Source organism: Apus apus, chromosome 1 (assembly GCF_020740795.1).
Source record: "Apus apus isolate bApuApu2 chromosome 1, bApuApu2.pri.cur, whole genome shotgun sequence".
Taxonomy (NCBI): Eukaryota; Metazoa; Chordata; class Aves; order Apodiformes; family Apodidae; genus Apus; species Apus apus.
The window spans coordinates 196030307-196046162 of record NC_067282.1 but is presented as its reverse complement, the minus strand read 5'-3'; the positions used below and the strand labels follow the sequence as shown (position 1 = coordinate 196046162).

The following is a 15856-nucleotide window of genomic DNA, read 5'->3' as shown; positions in this document are numbered from 1 at the left end:
TTATTAAGTCATAATTCTTTCAAGTATTAAAGATCTATGTTTTCTGAACTTTTTAGTCCTAAGCCAGAGCCACTGTAGTGTGCTTATATCTAGCAAATCTGTTATGCTGGAGACAGACATAGCTTCACATTTACTTGCACTTCATGCACTCTGATTTCTCCGGACTTTCTGGACTATATGAAAAATTGCAAAGTAGGATTAAATTTAAAAGGATCAAATGAGAGCAGATTGTTAACTTAAGTAATTGATTATTTAAGGTCCTTCTGAAAATGTCTACATTCCTCTGAGTCATTACTTCCCGTTTGTCTTGCACTGCTTAGGGTTTGGGGATTTTTATATATATATATGCACTCATTTATATTCAGATTGCCTTTGTCCTCCTTTTAGAAAAACTAACAAACAAAACCTACTACTCAACTTACTTGCCTTTGCACCTTCTTTAAATTCTCATAGTTACTATGGAAACAGTTATAAAACTGGGAGTAGCAGTAATTAATAACATCTGCAAGTGCAATATGAAGTCTACAACACAATTAATCCCAGAATTTGGAGTGGATTGTACAGAGCTGCCCTTTTTGCTTTGCATGGAACTGCAGACTGTGCAAGGCTGATTATAAGAAGGGAGATTAACATTACCACACTGCTAAATTATGGCTTGTGAAATAGTTCAGACAACAGAGGAGGTACTAACTCTTGTGAATAAATTACAACATTGTTACATAGTTTAATGGGGTATGATTCTGGAAAGAATTAGACCTGTACAGATACTAAAGGCATGTGCAAAAATTTTACTTTACACTTTCAGACAACATAAAAATATTCACTGCTAAAATTATAGCAGAAGCTTGAAATGTAACTTTTAAATCTACTCCTTCATTTTAATTAGAGTCTGTGGTTGATCAGACGTGCAAGGTTACCTACAGATGCTTTTATCTTTTGACTTTTTACTTGAAAACCTGAACTGGAATTTTTTAAGAACTGCCAATTAAAGATTTTGAATAAATCATGAAAGAGATGAAAGAACTTATCTGCCCTTAGGCTTTATCAGAGAAGGAACATAAATATTTATTTATTATTTTATTATTTCTTAAGGGTACTTGACAAAGTTTACCATCTATCCCAGGAGCTTCTCTCATTAGAAACTACAGGCACACAGAAAATTCAAGTTTACTTTAAATACCAAATTGATATAAAATGTGTAAGTAGATACCATACTACCAGATTGGGGTATATTGCATTAGACAGGAGTGAGTCCTGCCCTCACCCTGAGCACAAGTAGTGAGTCTTGTGCTCCTTAACCAGAAGCTACATGGCCTCTGTTATTTGAGCTAATAATCTCTGCTTAGGGGCAAAGCACATCAGATCATTAGATGGGGCCAGATCCCAGATCATGGGGTCACCTGGCTTCTGATCCAGCACAGTGTAGTCATGGCAAAATCATGTCAGTCTACAACGTGCTCCCTTGACACACTCAAAAATTGCTTAATATGCATCTTTTTTACCATCTTTTAAAATTAAAATAAGTGGACCTGTGTACATCAGTATGTGTAGACCAAACCTCTGTCCATGTTCTCCTTCCCCTTCTTTGTTACCATTCCCACTTTCCTGCATTTCTTCCTGTTCAGCACTAAGTTTTTCTTCCACTTAATCACTCCTTAATATTTTTCCGCATTTTCCTGTTTTCTTATTTCACTTTGCCCACCTCACTCTTCCTTTCCTTTTAAAAATTTTATCTTCCTTTTTGAAATATGAATATACTGTTTTGTCTTCATTTCCACATGCATACCCTGCCTACTGAATTTTTCCCTTCCTCTTCTTAGCTCTTATTTTTATTTTTCATCTTTCATTTCTACTTTTTTTTTCACCTCTTCCTTGCTCCATATTCCTTCTCAGTTATTTTTGTGTTCACTAATAGTTTCTAGGGCAGACGAAACAGGAGACAGTATCTCAACCATTTATTTTAGAATAGGATGTATAATTTTGTTGAGGTGCTGTTCTATGCCCATTGACAAATGAAGCTGAGATGACTAGTTTTTCCTAGTGGTTATACTTAAAAGTATCTGAAGGTTGGTGATCCAGCACTGAATGCAAATACCACTCTGTAAAAGGCTCTTGGAGGCAATCCTCTGAGAAATACTGGGTCTCATTCATGCACAATACCTTGTCCAAAGATACCAATGCTCACACTCGTTTTCAGCTGAGAGAACAAGTCACTTAAACAATAGTCATACCATTAAAAACCCAGTACTTGCTCATGCTACTAACTGGGTAAGACAGAAGAAATATCTTTTTTCCTTGTAGGCAGTTCATGTGTCTCTCACCAGGTCAGAATGGGAACAGTAGTAACTATTGTCCCATAAGAAGGGAGTCAGATACAATTTTCCTACTTTAGCGCACCCAGTTGAACTTCCAAATGCAGTGTTAGTGGCTGGACAGTGTGAGAATGCCTTTTTTGTTTGTTGGTTTGGTTTGGTTTTGGTTTTGGTTTTGTTTTGTTTTCCTCCCCAGGGATATTGCTAATTAAAATCTCAGCAATAATTTCATAGAATCACAGGATCATAGGGGTTGAAAAGGACCTCTGAAGATCACCAAGTCCAACCCTTCTGCTGCAGCAGGAATACCTAGGGCAGATAACACAGAAATGTGTCCAGATGGCTCTTGAAAGTCTCAGAGAAGCAGATTCCAAAACCTCTCTGAACAGCCTTTTCCAGTGCTCCATCCCCCTCACAGTAAAGAAGTTTTTCCTCATGTTGAGGTGGAACTTCCTGTGTTTTAACTTGCTGTAACTTGGAAATGCAGCTTTCACAACCAACTGGTTAACTAGGTAAGTTTGGTTAAGCAGGTATGAGATACTGAAGTGACTTCACTCCACTTGACTGGAAGTGCTTTGCTATGGTTATTCTGATTCCCATCTCAGACAGCAGTTGTCCTGAATGATATGCCCCTTTTTCATCCTATAAAGTTGCAAGATACCAGATTTCAGGAAAGTAGCATAATTACATTTACAAAAGGTGCTACTGGTGTAAGGATGAATCTCACAGGGAGAAAATCTGGGGAGCAATTTTGTGATTTAGGAGGAAAAAGAAGAAATACATATATTTTTTTTGTTCAAGAAAGAACTATATCTTCTTAAAGTCAGTAGAAAGGATGGAATAAACTAAGTAAAAATAGATTAGAAGCTGGATGGAAAACAGAAAAGGTTGTACAAAAATATTGTGTCATTTAATCCACCCTTATATAAAACATATATGTTATTTGTATAAAACTGTTCTTAAAAGTTGTATTTCTTTGCAACCTCAGAACATATAATGGTTTAACATTTATAATTGAGGGTTCCCTCCAGTAAGATTACTGACATTTATGATTTTCTGTGAATAATGCCACAGTATTAATATGAGATTTACAACTAGCACTTCTACATTACACTGTCCTGGAATACAATATAATGATTCTTGAACAAAAAAGTTCATTTTTCTTCCAAACTCAGAAGCATACTAATAATGCTAGAACAAACACAGAGACTTTCTGAAATAATCTGCTATCTCCACATAGTGCTTCAGTGTCCTGCCTAGATGTGCCAGGATCAGTGAAAATGAATACAAACATTAAATGGATAAAGTTTTCCTGCCTGCCACTTTGTATTAAGAGTTTTCTTTAGTATTCACTGAGAGGCTATTTATTATACTGGTCTCCAAGTTTCAGTATTAACCAATTGTAAAATTAATGTTGGTTCAACAGCAGTGTCAAAATAAACAACCAAACAAAAGAACTTTCAGTGTGAAAATACATACATCCCAAATATCACAACTAGAATTAGGATGAATGTTCTCCTCAAATCCGATGATAACAAGAAAAAATAAACTTTTAATTATATCAGACAGGTAAAGTTTTACTACTAGATTCAGTACGTTTACTCAAATGGGAATAAAAACAAGGCTGATAAGAAAACAGTGTTGATGGCTGTGCTCACAAAAGTTTTACAATATAAAATTATATCAAATTCAAATATGTAAAACAATTCAGCTCACTTGCAATGGGCTAGATCTTGCATTTCCATCTGGTGCAGACTTCAAGATTTTTTTTTTCCCCCTCAAATTAGAAGGCTGCCTGCACTTTCTAGTCAGTCCCACACAATCAAACAGAATAAGAATTATTCAGTAAGATTACCCCTTCCTGCCCTGTGTAACATACAGACAAAGAGAAGATAGTACATGCCAGGAACAAAATCGTATTTTGGTATCGCTGTGGCATCGATTAAGACCTTGTCATATTTTTAACAGTATTTTAGCAAGCACATTTTGGCTGAACTGAATGACATGAGGGATTCCATCTAGCAAAGTACTTGTCATCTTAACTACAAAGGTGAAGTGTGCTCAGCACACTGCAGATTAGGGTCAGTGAAAATAACAGCCACTAATGATTTATTGAATGTAACAAAAAAAAAGGACACTAAAGATAGTGCAATCTAATCACACAAGTGCTACAATCACTGTATATGTTAAGTCTTAAAACGTCAGTGTTTTCCAAAAGTTCTATGATAATGCTGATTACTGAAAAATTAGTTTACATACAAGCATAAAGCCCAAATAATTAAACTTTTATTCTGGTTCTAAGTCATTATCTTTTTTTGTTTTTTGTTTGCTTGAATAATTAATAGAGAAAAGGCCAGTTATTCTGTCTCATGTGCTGGATTTGTGACAAGGTAAATAATTTATGAAAATTTAAATAATGTATCCAGAAATTGAAATTAAAAAGAATAGCTTGATCACTAACTGAAGCTTGTTACTAATATACTGAGATGAGAAGAAGCCTTTGCTGCAAAATAAATTTCATATTTTTGCAATGGGAATTTTTATTTCTGTCATATGGACCATTACGGTCAATTGACAGATTCCCGGTAATTTCCGTAGAATAATACAATAGGACAAAATTTAGGTTGGAAAAGACCTTTAAGATAATTGAGTCCAACTCTAAACCAAACATTACCAGGTTCACCATGTAGATGCAAAGCAAACTTTTTCTAAGACTCCTCTCATTATATCAATGCCTGTCATTCCTGTGCTCCTTCACAGAAAGGTCTTGGTCAGGTATGACAGGCAATACATTTAGAAGGAGATGAAGTAAGATTAAATATCTGCTTTCATGGTTTGTCATTCAAGTCTATATTTAAGTGCTTAAAAAAGAAGACTTGTCTGCTGTAACAGATTTTTAGGAACCTTAAAACACATAAATTATAAGAATATCTGCAGTGCAACATTACTCTGAAGTAAACGTGACTGCATAGGGAAACTGTATAATCATCAAATGCAAAGGAATTGATTGCTTAGGAGATTTTAATGGCTTTTAAAAATGTAATGATGAAACTATGTGCTTTTTTTTTACTCTGGATTATGGGAGAATGAAGAAATGCCAAGAAACTTAATTCTGCTAGTATTGTTAAATCAGTCACACTTTCCCTTCAAAGCTAATGGGAACTAATTTGAGCACAATTACTCATATCCACATGTTTGTAGGATGAAGCCAACATTTCTAAACATTCTACATATTTATTAAATAACTGCCATATAAAAACATAGATGAAAAAAAAGTATTTAGTAAATAACGTATAACTCATGGAATAACTCTTGCTTTCTTCCCTGTGCTTCAGGTGGCACTGGTTCCCTAAGTTTCAGATTCCAAAAAAGGCAAAAATTCAAAACCCAGCTTCAAGTCACACTTAATTTTGAAGGTAAACTGTCATTTGAATCCAGCTTTTCTCTAAACTGGGCTCCAATCCAAGCTTGCTTGTAAATCCTGTAAAGCTTGCAGAATGAACTGGAGTTGCCTATCTTTCATCTCAGTCTTCCCATTAATGCCACATAGGTAGACCTTGCCAAGCTCCATTTTCTAGCCCTGGCTGCTCCTCAACCTTAACCAGCTTCTTTGGAGATAACCTAAATACTTCTCCTCCATATTGGAGCCATGAATAGGTAACTTCTTTTCTTCATCCTTGAGTTTCAGTGGTCTTCACTGGCATTCACTTGAATCAAAGTGAGGTTTACTGCAAGATTAACTTGCAGGGAGACTTATCATGGGCTTGTAAATAGCACCATAGATTTGATGCTTCACATATTACTAAATTAAAAAATAGCCGTCTTTTCTCTAGCATCTTTTGCAATTTCAGCTATGGCTACAGTCTATACTGCTGAAGCAGTTGCAACCCAGACCTCACAGTACCAGACGGGGTGCCAATGCACTCATGCATTGCACTGTTGCATTGCTAGCCATGTGTTATTGTTGATAGAATTATTAATAGTAGTAATTACTGCCCTGAGGAGCTCTATAAATGATGCAGCATCAGAAATACAGGCTTACAGAAAATCATATTAATGATGAAAGAAACATTCCTGTGTAACCTTAGACTTTTCTATGTATTATTTTATGTTATCATTCTTTGATCTTTGTCTCCTATACATTGTATTTAAACAGTACATCTGCAAGAGAGTAACCTTACTTATTCTCACTTACTGAAACCGCTTCCCATGTGGGTTTACACAGTTATTTGCACATCTTCTTGCCCTTTCCTAGCTCATTGCCCATGGCTTGGTGAGCACCACAGGGGCTTCAGGGGGAAGTGCAACAGGAAATTGAACACAAGCACCTTCTTGTTGAGCAGAGATGACATGGGCAAATGCTGGATCCTTCAGGTAGAGAAGGAGCCAGAAAAGGGATTTTCATCCTTTATTCTGAAGAGGTGCTGCCAGAGTGTTAATCCATCGCTGTAGTGCCCACTAAGAGGCTGTAGGTGTTTTGGGGCACAACTAGCAGAACATCTGGTTTGAGGATCTCAGCTCAGCTCAGGCACAAACTCGTGCCAACCTTCAGTCTGACCAAGGAGCAGAACAAGTGTTTTTTGGAGAATATTCATGATAATAACTGAATTGTTGCCCTCCAGATACCAGCTAATGCTATCCCTCTAACAGTGGGCATTCCCAAGAGTGAGGAGATGCCTTAAATTACCCTCTAGGAAAGCACGCTGACATGAACTTGTGCAACCTGAATAGTTACACATTTCCAGCCCCTTTCCTCTGTGTACTTCTCCAACCCTTCACTCCAGTCACAGTATCTCCTCTTCTTGATAAATCTTATGTGAAGCAGTACCTGTGTGTCACATGCCCACGACTCTGCAGTATCCCATCACACCTTGCAGCAGAGGCCATCGGCACATTTATAGCACTGTAGGAACGCAGAGGTGCTCAGATGAGCAGGAATAGCTGAGTATCTGAAGTGCCATCACTTGATACAGCAGAACTAGAAAGCCTGTGGAGACCTACAGAAGCTGGGCTATAGGTATTTATCGGACTGTTTGAGTCTACAGGCTGCAGTATCATTTTAGAAATTGCTATTCAGACTTGCATCCAAACCCTCAATCCTACGTGCCTACAGGTAGGTGGATAGGTGAAGACAACTGGGAGTTCTTCCCACCAGCTCCGAAGTGCCAGCTCCAATCCAGAAACAATGTTGATGAGTGACTACATGCTTTACAGATTGCAACTAAAATACCCTGCTGGCTTGGAGCCTAGGCAATATGAACACACAATTCTTCATTTGTGAATCTCAGTTTTGGTCCTTCTGCCACCTTTAAAATAGAGATGAGCACTTTTCTGATTTACAGAAATTGTTATGAGTAATACTTTCAAGTTAATGTGACCCTTAAATACAAAGGACGTGAAGACAACATAAAAACTGGGTCTGCTGTTTCATTTTCACCTGTTGGACTAATTAAATATATACAAATAGAATTGGATAGTTATACCTAACAAAATAAAATGAACATAGAAAAAGAAAGTAAGAATAAACCCCCCCACACGTATTGAAAAGAAAATAAAAATTAGCACCGAACTTTCAACTACTTTAGTAAATAAGCTAAGAAATGTTTCCCTGGAATACTTTCTCCATTTGTACAGAGAATGCACAGTTGCCACCGTCTGGCATACGCGAACATGGGTAAAATAAAAGACGGGAGAGGGAATTTGCAAAGGAATCTGAAATGCGTATCTAGGCTAGAGATGCGTTTGGGGCGGGGATGTAGCCTGAGGACTCCCAGCCGTGCCCTCACGGCCCCGCTTCCAGAACTGCCTCGAGGACCCGCTGGGGACCGGATCCCGCGGAGGGCAGAGGGGGCCGCGCTGCTCCGCCGGGCCAGCTCCGCGGGGCAGCCCTCCGCGGGCGCACAGCAGCTGCGCGAGCGGCACCGCACCGCGCCGGCCCCTCGGTGCTGAGAAGCGCTTCTACAGCCAGCAGGGGCAAGAGCGAAGTTTATATAGTCGTATATAAATACATAAATAAATGCAGCCCACAGTGGTGGCACACGGGCTCTGCGAGGCTGCTGCTCAGAAGGGAGGAGGGGGGTGGAGAAATTAAAATAAGGCACGAAGCGGTTTTAAAAATAGCGTGGGGGCGCGGGGAGGTGCGGCACGCAGACCCGGCGGGCGCCGGAGGCGGCCCGGCCCGGCCCAGCCCAGCCCGGGGAGTTCCTCGGCTGCCTTGTAAGGAGCCCGGCAGCCACAGGGCCCGCGCCCTCCCCCGCTCCCCGCCCCGACTTTCCCCCGCTGCCGGCAGGGAAGGCAGGCGCCGGGAGCGATCTGCCCGTCTCCCAACTCTCTCCTCTTCTTGCCTCCTTCACGAGCCCCTACCCGCCTGCCTCTCTACTCCTCCTCTTTCTGCTCTGCAATCAGGGGAATAAATCAGGGAAGGACACACACACGCATACACGAGTGAGCGGAGATCTGTTACAAAAGTAGCCCTGATGGCGGCGGATCAGATGAAGCTGGAGCTGCTGGTGGAGTAGCAGAGTAGAGTATCTCTATCTCTCTCGCTCGCTCTTCTCTATTTCTCTTCCCCCTCTCCACCCACAGATCTCCATCGTTTCTCCTCCTCCTCCCCACCCTCGGCCGCGCTCCCGCTTCTCCGCACATCTCTGGGCTGCGCCTCCTGCGAGGGGGCGGGTGGGGGGGAGCGGAGGAGGCTTTAAAAAACAACAGCCCCCCCACACCACCACACACACTATAATTGAATTTATTATTACTGCCGTCTCGCCGACTTGGGGAAGGGGCATCGATCTTCGATCAGGAAGATGGCTGCTGGCTGGCTGCTAGTCTTTAGCCTGACACTTTTCCAGTCCCTGGTGATGAACCACTCCTCGGAGGGACCTTTTCCTTCTGCCACGACGTAAGTCCCCGCCGGGTTCGCGGGTTCGGGGCGGGGGGCACGGCCGGGACGCACCTCCCGGCTGGGGAGAGCGCAGCGCCAGCGAAAATACAAAGGGAAACAAAGTAAGTCCGGGTGGAAAGTGGGAGTGAGAGGAAATAGCAGGATTTCGGCTGCTTTTGCTTGGGAAAGAGTAACGGTAGCAGAGGGTGCCCCCAGGGCGGTCGCCGGGAGGCGGGGAGAGTGGCCCGGTCACGGCCGGCGGCGGTGCTTTTGAGGTAAAGGGTTTGCCTCACAGCCCCGCTCCAAAGCGGATCCCAGCTCTAAATATATACACCCGGCAGTTCAGCCGTGCTGAGAGGAAAGTTTCGAGTTACACAGAGCCCGCCCCCTCCACCCACAAAGGTTATTTCAGCCTGGCTGGAGTTTTAACATTGGGTTTTGTTGTGGCTTTTTTTTAATTAAAACTTTCGCAATTTTATCAGAATTCAGGCAAAAGACAGATTCCCTTGCCTTTCTGCGGCAGGCATGTGAAACAGGCAGACGAGCATTGCTGTGAGTTTGGAGCCTGTGCTTTATAGCTCACTCCTACCTGGATGTGTTCCAGCGCTCAGCGCGGATATTCTGACAGTCGCGGGGTTTGTTTTCTGCCCGCGGTTGTTGGGGATGGGGGTGGGGGGTGTACGCACCCATGTGCCACCCCGGAGGGGTTTTAGCACGCTTAAAGCTGCACAACTAAAGAACTGTTTTCTTCAGCCTTGGCCTTGCAAATCGTTACTCCTCAAAAATCACCTTTGCGAGAGCTGATGGATGCCCTCGGTGCAAGCAGCTTTATATTTGGCGTGGGCGTAAAGATAGGAATTTGTAAAGCACAAAATGCTTATTAGCATGGAAGTGTTTCCCAGACCAGTGTGAAGATCACATAATGAAAGCATGCAATAAAAGAAAGGCAAAAATAACCCTACACATCGTATATGAGATTCGCCTACAGATCGGAACAGAAAGCCCCAGAACAAAACACTGTGGATTAATGACATTTTCTTCCTTTTTCTTCCCCACCTTACTATTTTAATATTCTGATTTTTTTATTTTTTTTTTTGGAAGCACTTACCTCGGTCCCTGAATCTGGGTTAAAGCTACCAGTAGGTAACTTTTAAGTGGATGACTCACTTTAATGCATTTTACATAAGAATAGCAGTGCGAATGGCAGTCTTCCCTATTGTTTAACGCTGGGTAGAATTTATTGCCTTCGTTCATCCTGTGCAGAGGGATGAGTTTACAGCAATTACCAGCAAGGCGTTTTCACCAATTAGTACTGCTGGTAGGTTGTTATAATTGGATTCAGTTCTGAGTATCGGTTCCATTATGAAAGACTAAAAGGGATGCTTGCATTGATAAATGAAAGAAAGGAATAAAAAGATAAGTGTAAAATAACCACTTAATATCTTCCAAGTCGAATAAATATAGCCTTTAATTGAAGGAAGAATTATCTTTTAAAATATTCTCTTGTTACATTTATAAAGATGTGCCATATAGAAGCTAGAGTGACAAAGTACAAAGCCAGGGCTGTTTCAGAAAGTGCTTTTCTTGTGTCTGAGATCCTGTATTTACTGTTTCTTTTTGAACTGAAAAGATTGTCATCCACAACAATTACAATTTCTTCTACATAATTTTTTCTAGTTTTTAAAGGGAAATAAATATGGAATCTAGTGAAATTAAAATAATATTATATAAAAAGATTATTATATAATTTCAATCAGAAATCTAGATCACTTTTTAGCATAACATTATGTGATTATTTCCTTAAAACAGTTTTTGTCCCTCTGTCCATGTTTGCTAATTCCCTTCAGAATTTACCTTTGCTGCCAGTCATGATAATAGAAATTGTCAGCAGGGAAGCGTATTATATCAATCATATCATATCCTTTAATTATAACTATGCCTATGATTAAGTAATTCAGAATATTATGTTAGTCAATAGCATTTCTGTGTTCTACATGATCTGCTTGCTGTTTGCTTTCTTTTTTTTCTCAATATTATTCCACTGAAATATTGTAGAAACAATCTATACTGCCTGTCCATTCTTCATAGTCATGTTTTGCCTTTTAAATCAAAGTGCATTTAAGGCTTGGTTCGTTTAGAAGACAGTACAACAGGTTGATGTTGGGAGAGCTGCTTTGCAAAAAGTAATCGTGTAACAGGTGAAAGAGAAAACACTTTCTGAATTCTTTCTTAAGACTTGTCAGTTAGCAGTGTTCTGTTTCCTACTAGAGATTACAAACAGGGAAGAACAATGAGAAGTGATGCAAATAGCCTTAATGTGAAAGATTTTATATTTTAAGAATATTAAAAATAGGAAAAAAAGTCCCCAGGAGAAGAGAATAAAGGAAAGAAAGAATATTAATAATTGAAGAACTGAAGGTTTGCTGATATTGTGTTCTTAGCTACCTGCTTTCTCCCCATTATTTCAGTCTCTTTTTCTCTTAATTAATAAGCTGTTCTTAGGAAGCAGCATTTTCTAACTGTTATATGAAAAATGTGAATATTCAGGGCTATATAGTTCATGATTTCATCAACAAGTCATAATTGTACAACCACTTTTCCTTCAGTCATCTGTTCCTTCTGCATCAGTAAAGATTTTAACATGTGCTTTTACTAAAACATTCAGAAGCCCTTAACACCAACACAGTCATACACAGTTGTGAAACCTTTTTCGTAAAAAATGCTGAAGGTTTAAGGAATGCCTATTTGATAGAACCTTGGTCATTTGATTAATTTTACTTCTCTGGCAAGCCAAAAAGGGTCTGATATATTTACCCAGCAATGTATAGACAATTTCAAATGAAAGATTTTGCTGTATGAAATGGAAGACTTAATTTTTCATTGAAAACCTGAGTAGGTGGGATAGCAGCATTTGTTGTTTCCTGTGTTGTATATATTTCAGCACACATATTGAACACTTTTCTTTAATGAACTATTGCAATAATTATGTCTTGATCTTTAGCTGTAAGGCTTAGCTACTGATTAATACATATTTGGTTTCATTAAAATGTATAATTTCCATTATATCATGTATTAGGGATCTATTATGTGTTGATACAGGGTATCATGCTCCTACTTTTAGCATAGCAACTGCAAACACTTCAATTATACACCCAGGACAGTAGGTATTTTGCACTTATATGAGAATAATGTTGTATATAGAACTCCTGTCACTATAACCACACTACTGCTGACACAGTACACAAACAATTCTTTTTTTTTAAACCATATATATATATATTCATTTATCATCCACATCTATAAAGATTTGAGAAAAAAAATGCTATTAAATAAGTGTAGTTCATATGTTTCCTGATAAAGGTAGCACAGGACTCACTCTATTTCTATTATTTTTTCTATACTGCATCAGAACAGATAGTCTTTGAGTTTAAAAATATGTTGCAATCCTTAAGTACACTGTTGATAGAGTGTGTCTTAGCAGTGTTGATATTTTTAAAGATAGTGATTACTGTATGGTATAAAGATATACCTACTGCTACTGATTAAAAAAGAAAAAAACAACCAAAAACCAAAATGCATAATTTAATTTTGATAGAACTACAGATGAAGCCTTTCAATATCAATGGTACTATTTTGATAATTATATAATTCTGAAGGTCTGTTTTTATTTTATTTTCTCTTATTTTCCTCCTCCACTCATTTTCTCTCCTTCATTTGTCTTTTTTCCTTCTCAGTCACCTGTTCTGTATGTAGAGATTAAATTACATATTATATTCAAGACAGATCTGATGCTTAGATACATAAGTGTAAACATCTGAGGATAAAAATAATATACAGAGGATAAAGATCATATGCATATGTACATACATATATGTGTATGCTGGCAGGAAATACTTAGAAAAGAAGTTGTGTATTCCTGTTTTTCATTTGCATGAATCATCCTTACTGTTTTGGTGTCATTAGGACAACCTGGGGAAGTCTAAATGAGTCATATGAATTAAAGCTTGCACAACTGGGACATTCATATTTTTGGTTTCTGCACAGAACAAGTGTAGGTCTTGCTGAGAATGTAGCTGAGCTTGGTACACAGCGTCGCTTTCTATAGAAAATCTGGGACTGAATGTAGATAGAAGATATTTCTGTTGCATTCTTTTCATCTGTTTCTACTGTCAGACTTTGGGATTTTGACACCTTTCATATACATATAACCCCATTTTTAGCATAAAATCTGTGATAGAAGAATGCCAGTTTTATTGCTGATGTTAATTAGATAAGACAGCTGCATTAATGGATTGTAAAATGCCAGGCTTCTTCTCAATTGTATTTTCCAATCTATTTAAAAATCTTCATTATTAGGAAAAAAAAAAAAAATCAGCTGAAGTATGCCTTTGTGTCAGGGAATTGGAAAGAAAGCCAAAAGATATAATCTACTTAGAATCAGGGAAGTGCAATAACACCTCTTAGTGTTTTCTCAGCAGCACATGTCTGAAAGCTGAACATTATGCAAGATGTAAACCTACTGGTATTTTAAAAAGTATAACTCCAATCTCATCTTCTAGTAGAAACATACTTAAGGATAAGTGGGAAACGATTTGTTGATTGGTGTTGGTTTCTTTGCGTGAGTCTCTGTGTAAGTGGTGGTGATAAATGCAAATTATTTGGTTCTACAGAGCATTTTTGTGTTTTACATGTCTTATGATGTAAATTGTGAATGGAGATTTTTTTTTTTCTTTATCCCTTTTAGACAATTATGCTGGGGCCTTAAAATTAACAAATTCTGTAGATTTACATTTTATTAAGTATGAAAATTCAGCTGGAAGTGTGAAAATAGATACTGATCATAAGAGACAAAATTTAATTGAAATAAATCAGTATTATGGAGGTTCTTGCCATCTTTCATTTTGCAGTGATGCTATTTTCAGAACTGCATTGCTCATACCCTGCAAAATGATTTTATCCAAGAATTCAGCTGCTAGAAAGAGAGCTGGAGCTTGGCAGCACATTAGTCTGAAACGTATTCATTGTTAAATAGAAGGCCTGTTGTACAGATCTTAAAAATATTTATCTAGCAGAGAATTTTAAATTGATGGAAGCACAGTCAAGTTATTATCACTTCAATCTTTTGTAACAAAGAAACAAAATAGGCTATATTTGCTCATTGATAACTGTGATCTGACATACTTACGCCTTTATTCTTCCCTTCTATGAGAATCCTTTACCCAAGGTAGTATTATCTTCTAGACCCATGTTTGACTTAAACCAGGGGTTGCAGTTTAGGAGCACTTCAGTAGTTTAAGATAAAAACCACTTATTCTCTCTGTTGTTGAACGTAGTAGAAGCAGAATTGGGCCCCAGACTGTTTTGTACTTCTTTGCAGCAACAGAAGAGCTTTTGATCCCTGTATGCTTGGGATGCATGTTGTGCTTAGAGTGCTTATAAAGCCCTTAGTGACAAAAGATGATCTCACGGACTACAGAAAATGCTGGGTTTTGGTGCCTTGTTAAAGTATCTGCTTTAGCAGGAAAAAAAAAGTTTTACCAGAACATAACACTGGAATAAAATTGTTGGTCCACAGCTATAATTTGGTAATGCCAGATGACATCCTTTATGTATGCCTTTTATGAATGCTGAATCAGACTTTTTGAAAGAAGGACAGCTCAGTGCCCTCAGTGTGCAGGTAAAACATCTCTAGCACCTTGAAAATCCACAGAACTTGAGTACAAAATAATTGCATTTCTGCTCCCACCGCTAGGCAATGCCTGCGTGTTGTATCTTAGGTCACTCTTAGCCCATTCCTGCATGAGCTTTTTCATTCCATCTACAGCTGCTACAAACAGTCATTAATGAATACTTAAATGTTTGCATTTCAGATTACAGCTCTGATTTATTTTTCTTGTTGCATCTGTTGAATAACCTGATCCAACCCAGCTTTTCTCATATACTGGGCAATGCGCTGTTCTGTAGGACCAGCGCATGAGCTGGATCATGCATCCATTGTGCCATTGATTCCTGTAGCAAATTGGTCATTGCTGGTACAGAGTGTTGTGATTCTTCTTTCCCTCCTGATGCTCGATAGTAAAGGAGAACTGGAATCAATACTGTTTGCGGAATATTATTTTTATGTCAAGCAGTACTGTGTAATGCACATGGTAGTGATGCAGGAGTGGCTTATGTTTCAGGTGTAAATATATAACACTGATAAGTGAAATCACTATCAAGTGAGTTTATACTACAGTGATGTTCATGGATTGGATATTCTCAATTTAGGGCCAAACTCTGCTGCTAAAATTAAAAAATCCTGTCAATATTCCCAGAAAAAAATACTCAGTTTAAGATTGAAGATTTTAAAAATATGCCTCAGTTGTTTTTAATAGCTAAAAATTAATGGCATATGCCTGCAGCTAGTCAGCCCAAAAGGGATTTGTCTTTTCCTTCTCCAGTGCTTTTCAAACTATTTTTGACTATTCTGCTTCTAAGAAAACTCAAAATTTCACACCTTCCTTTCTCTTGAAAATTTTACCCTGAAACGGATTGTTTTCAGGGTGAAATGTAGAATACACTCCCTGTTCCAGAAGCATACTGTGACAAGTCTATGCCTCACTGTTTGCTAGTGTCACACTAATGATGTCAGGGAAAGGCCTTGGCCTTTTGCTTATGTCCCTCC

At 38.7% G+C, this 15856-nt stretch overlaps 1 protein-coding gene across 2 annotated transcripts in view; it reads left to right on the top strand.

Moving 5' to 3' along the window:
* Positions 1-8587: 8587 nt before the first annotated feature.
* CACNA2D1 (calcium voltage-gated channel auxiliary subunit alpha2delta 1) overlaps positions 8588-15856 on the top strand; it is a 394502-nt gene continuing 387233 nt past the window's right edge. For both annotated transcript variants that reach the window (XM_051621668.1, XM_051620850.1), the window contains exon 1: positions 8588-9210. In XM_051621668.1, coding sequence (XP_051477628.1) covers positions 9116-9210 — 95 coding nt within the window. In that variant the 5' untranslated portion in view covers positions 8588-9115. The remainder of the gene's footprint in view (positions 9211-15856) is intronic.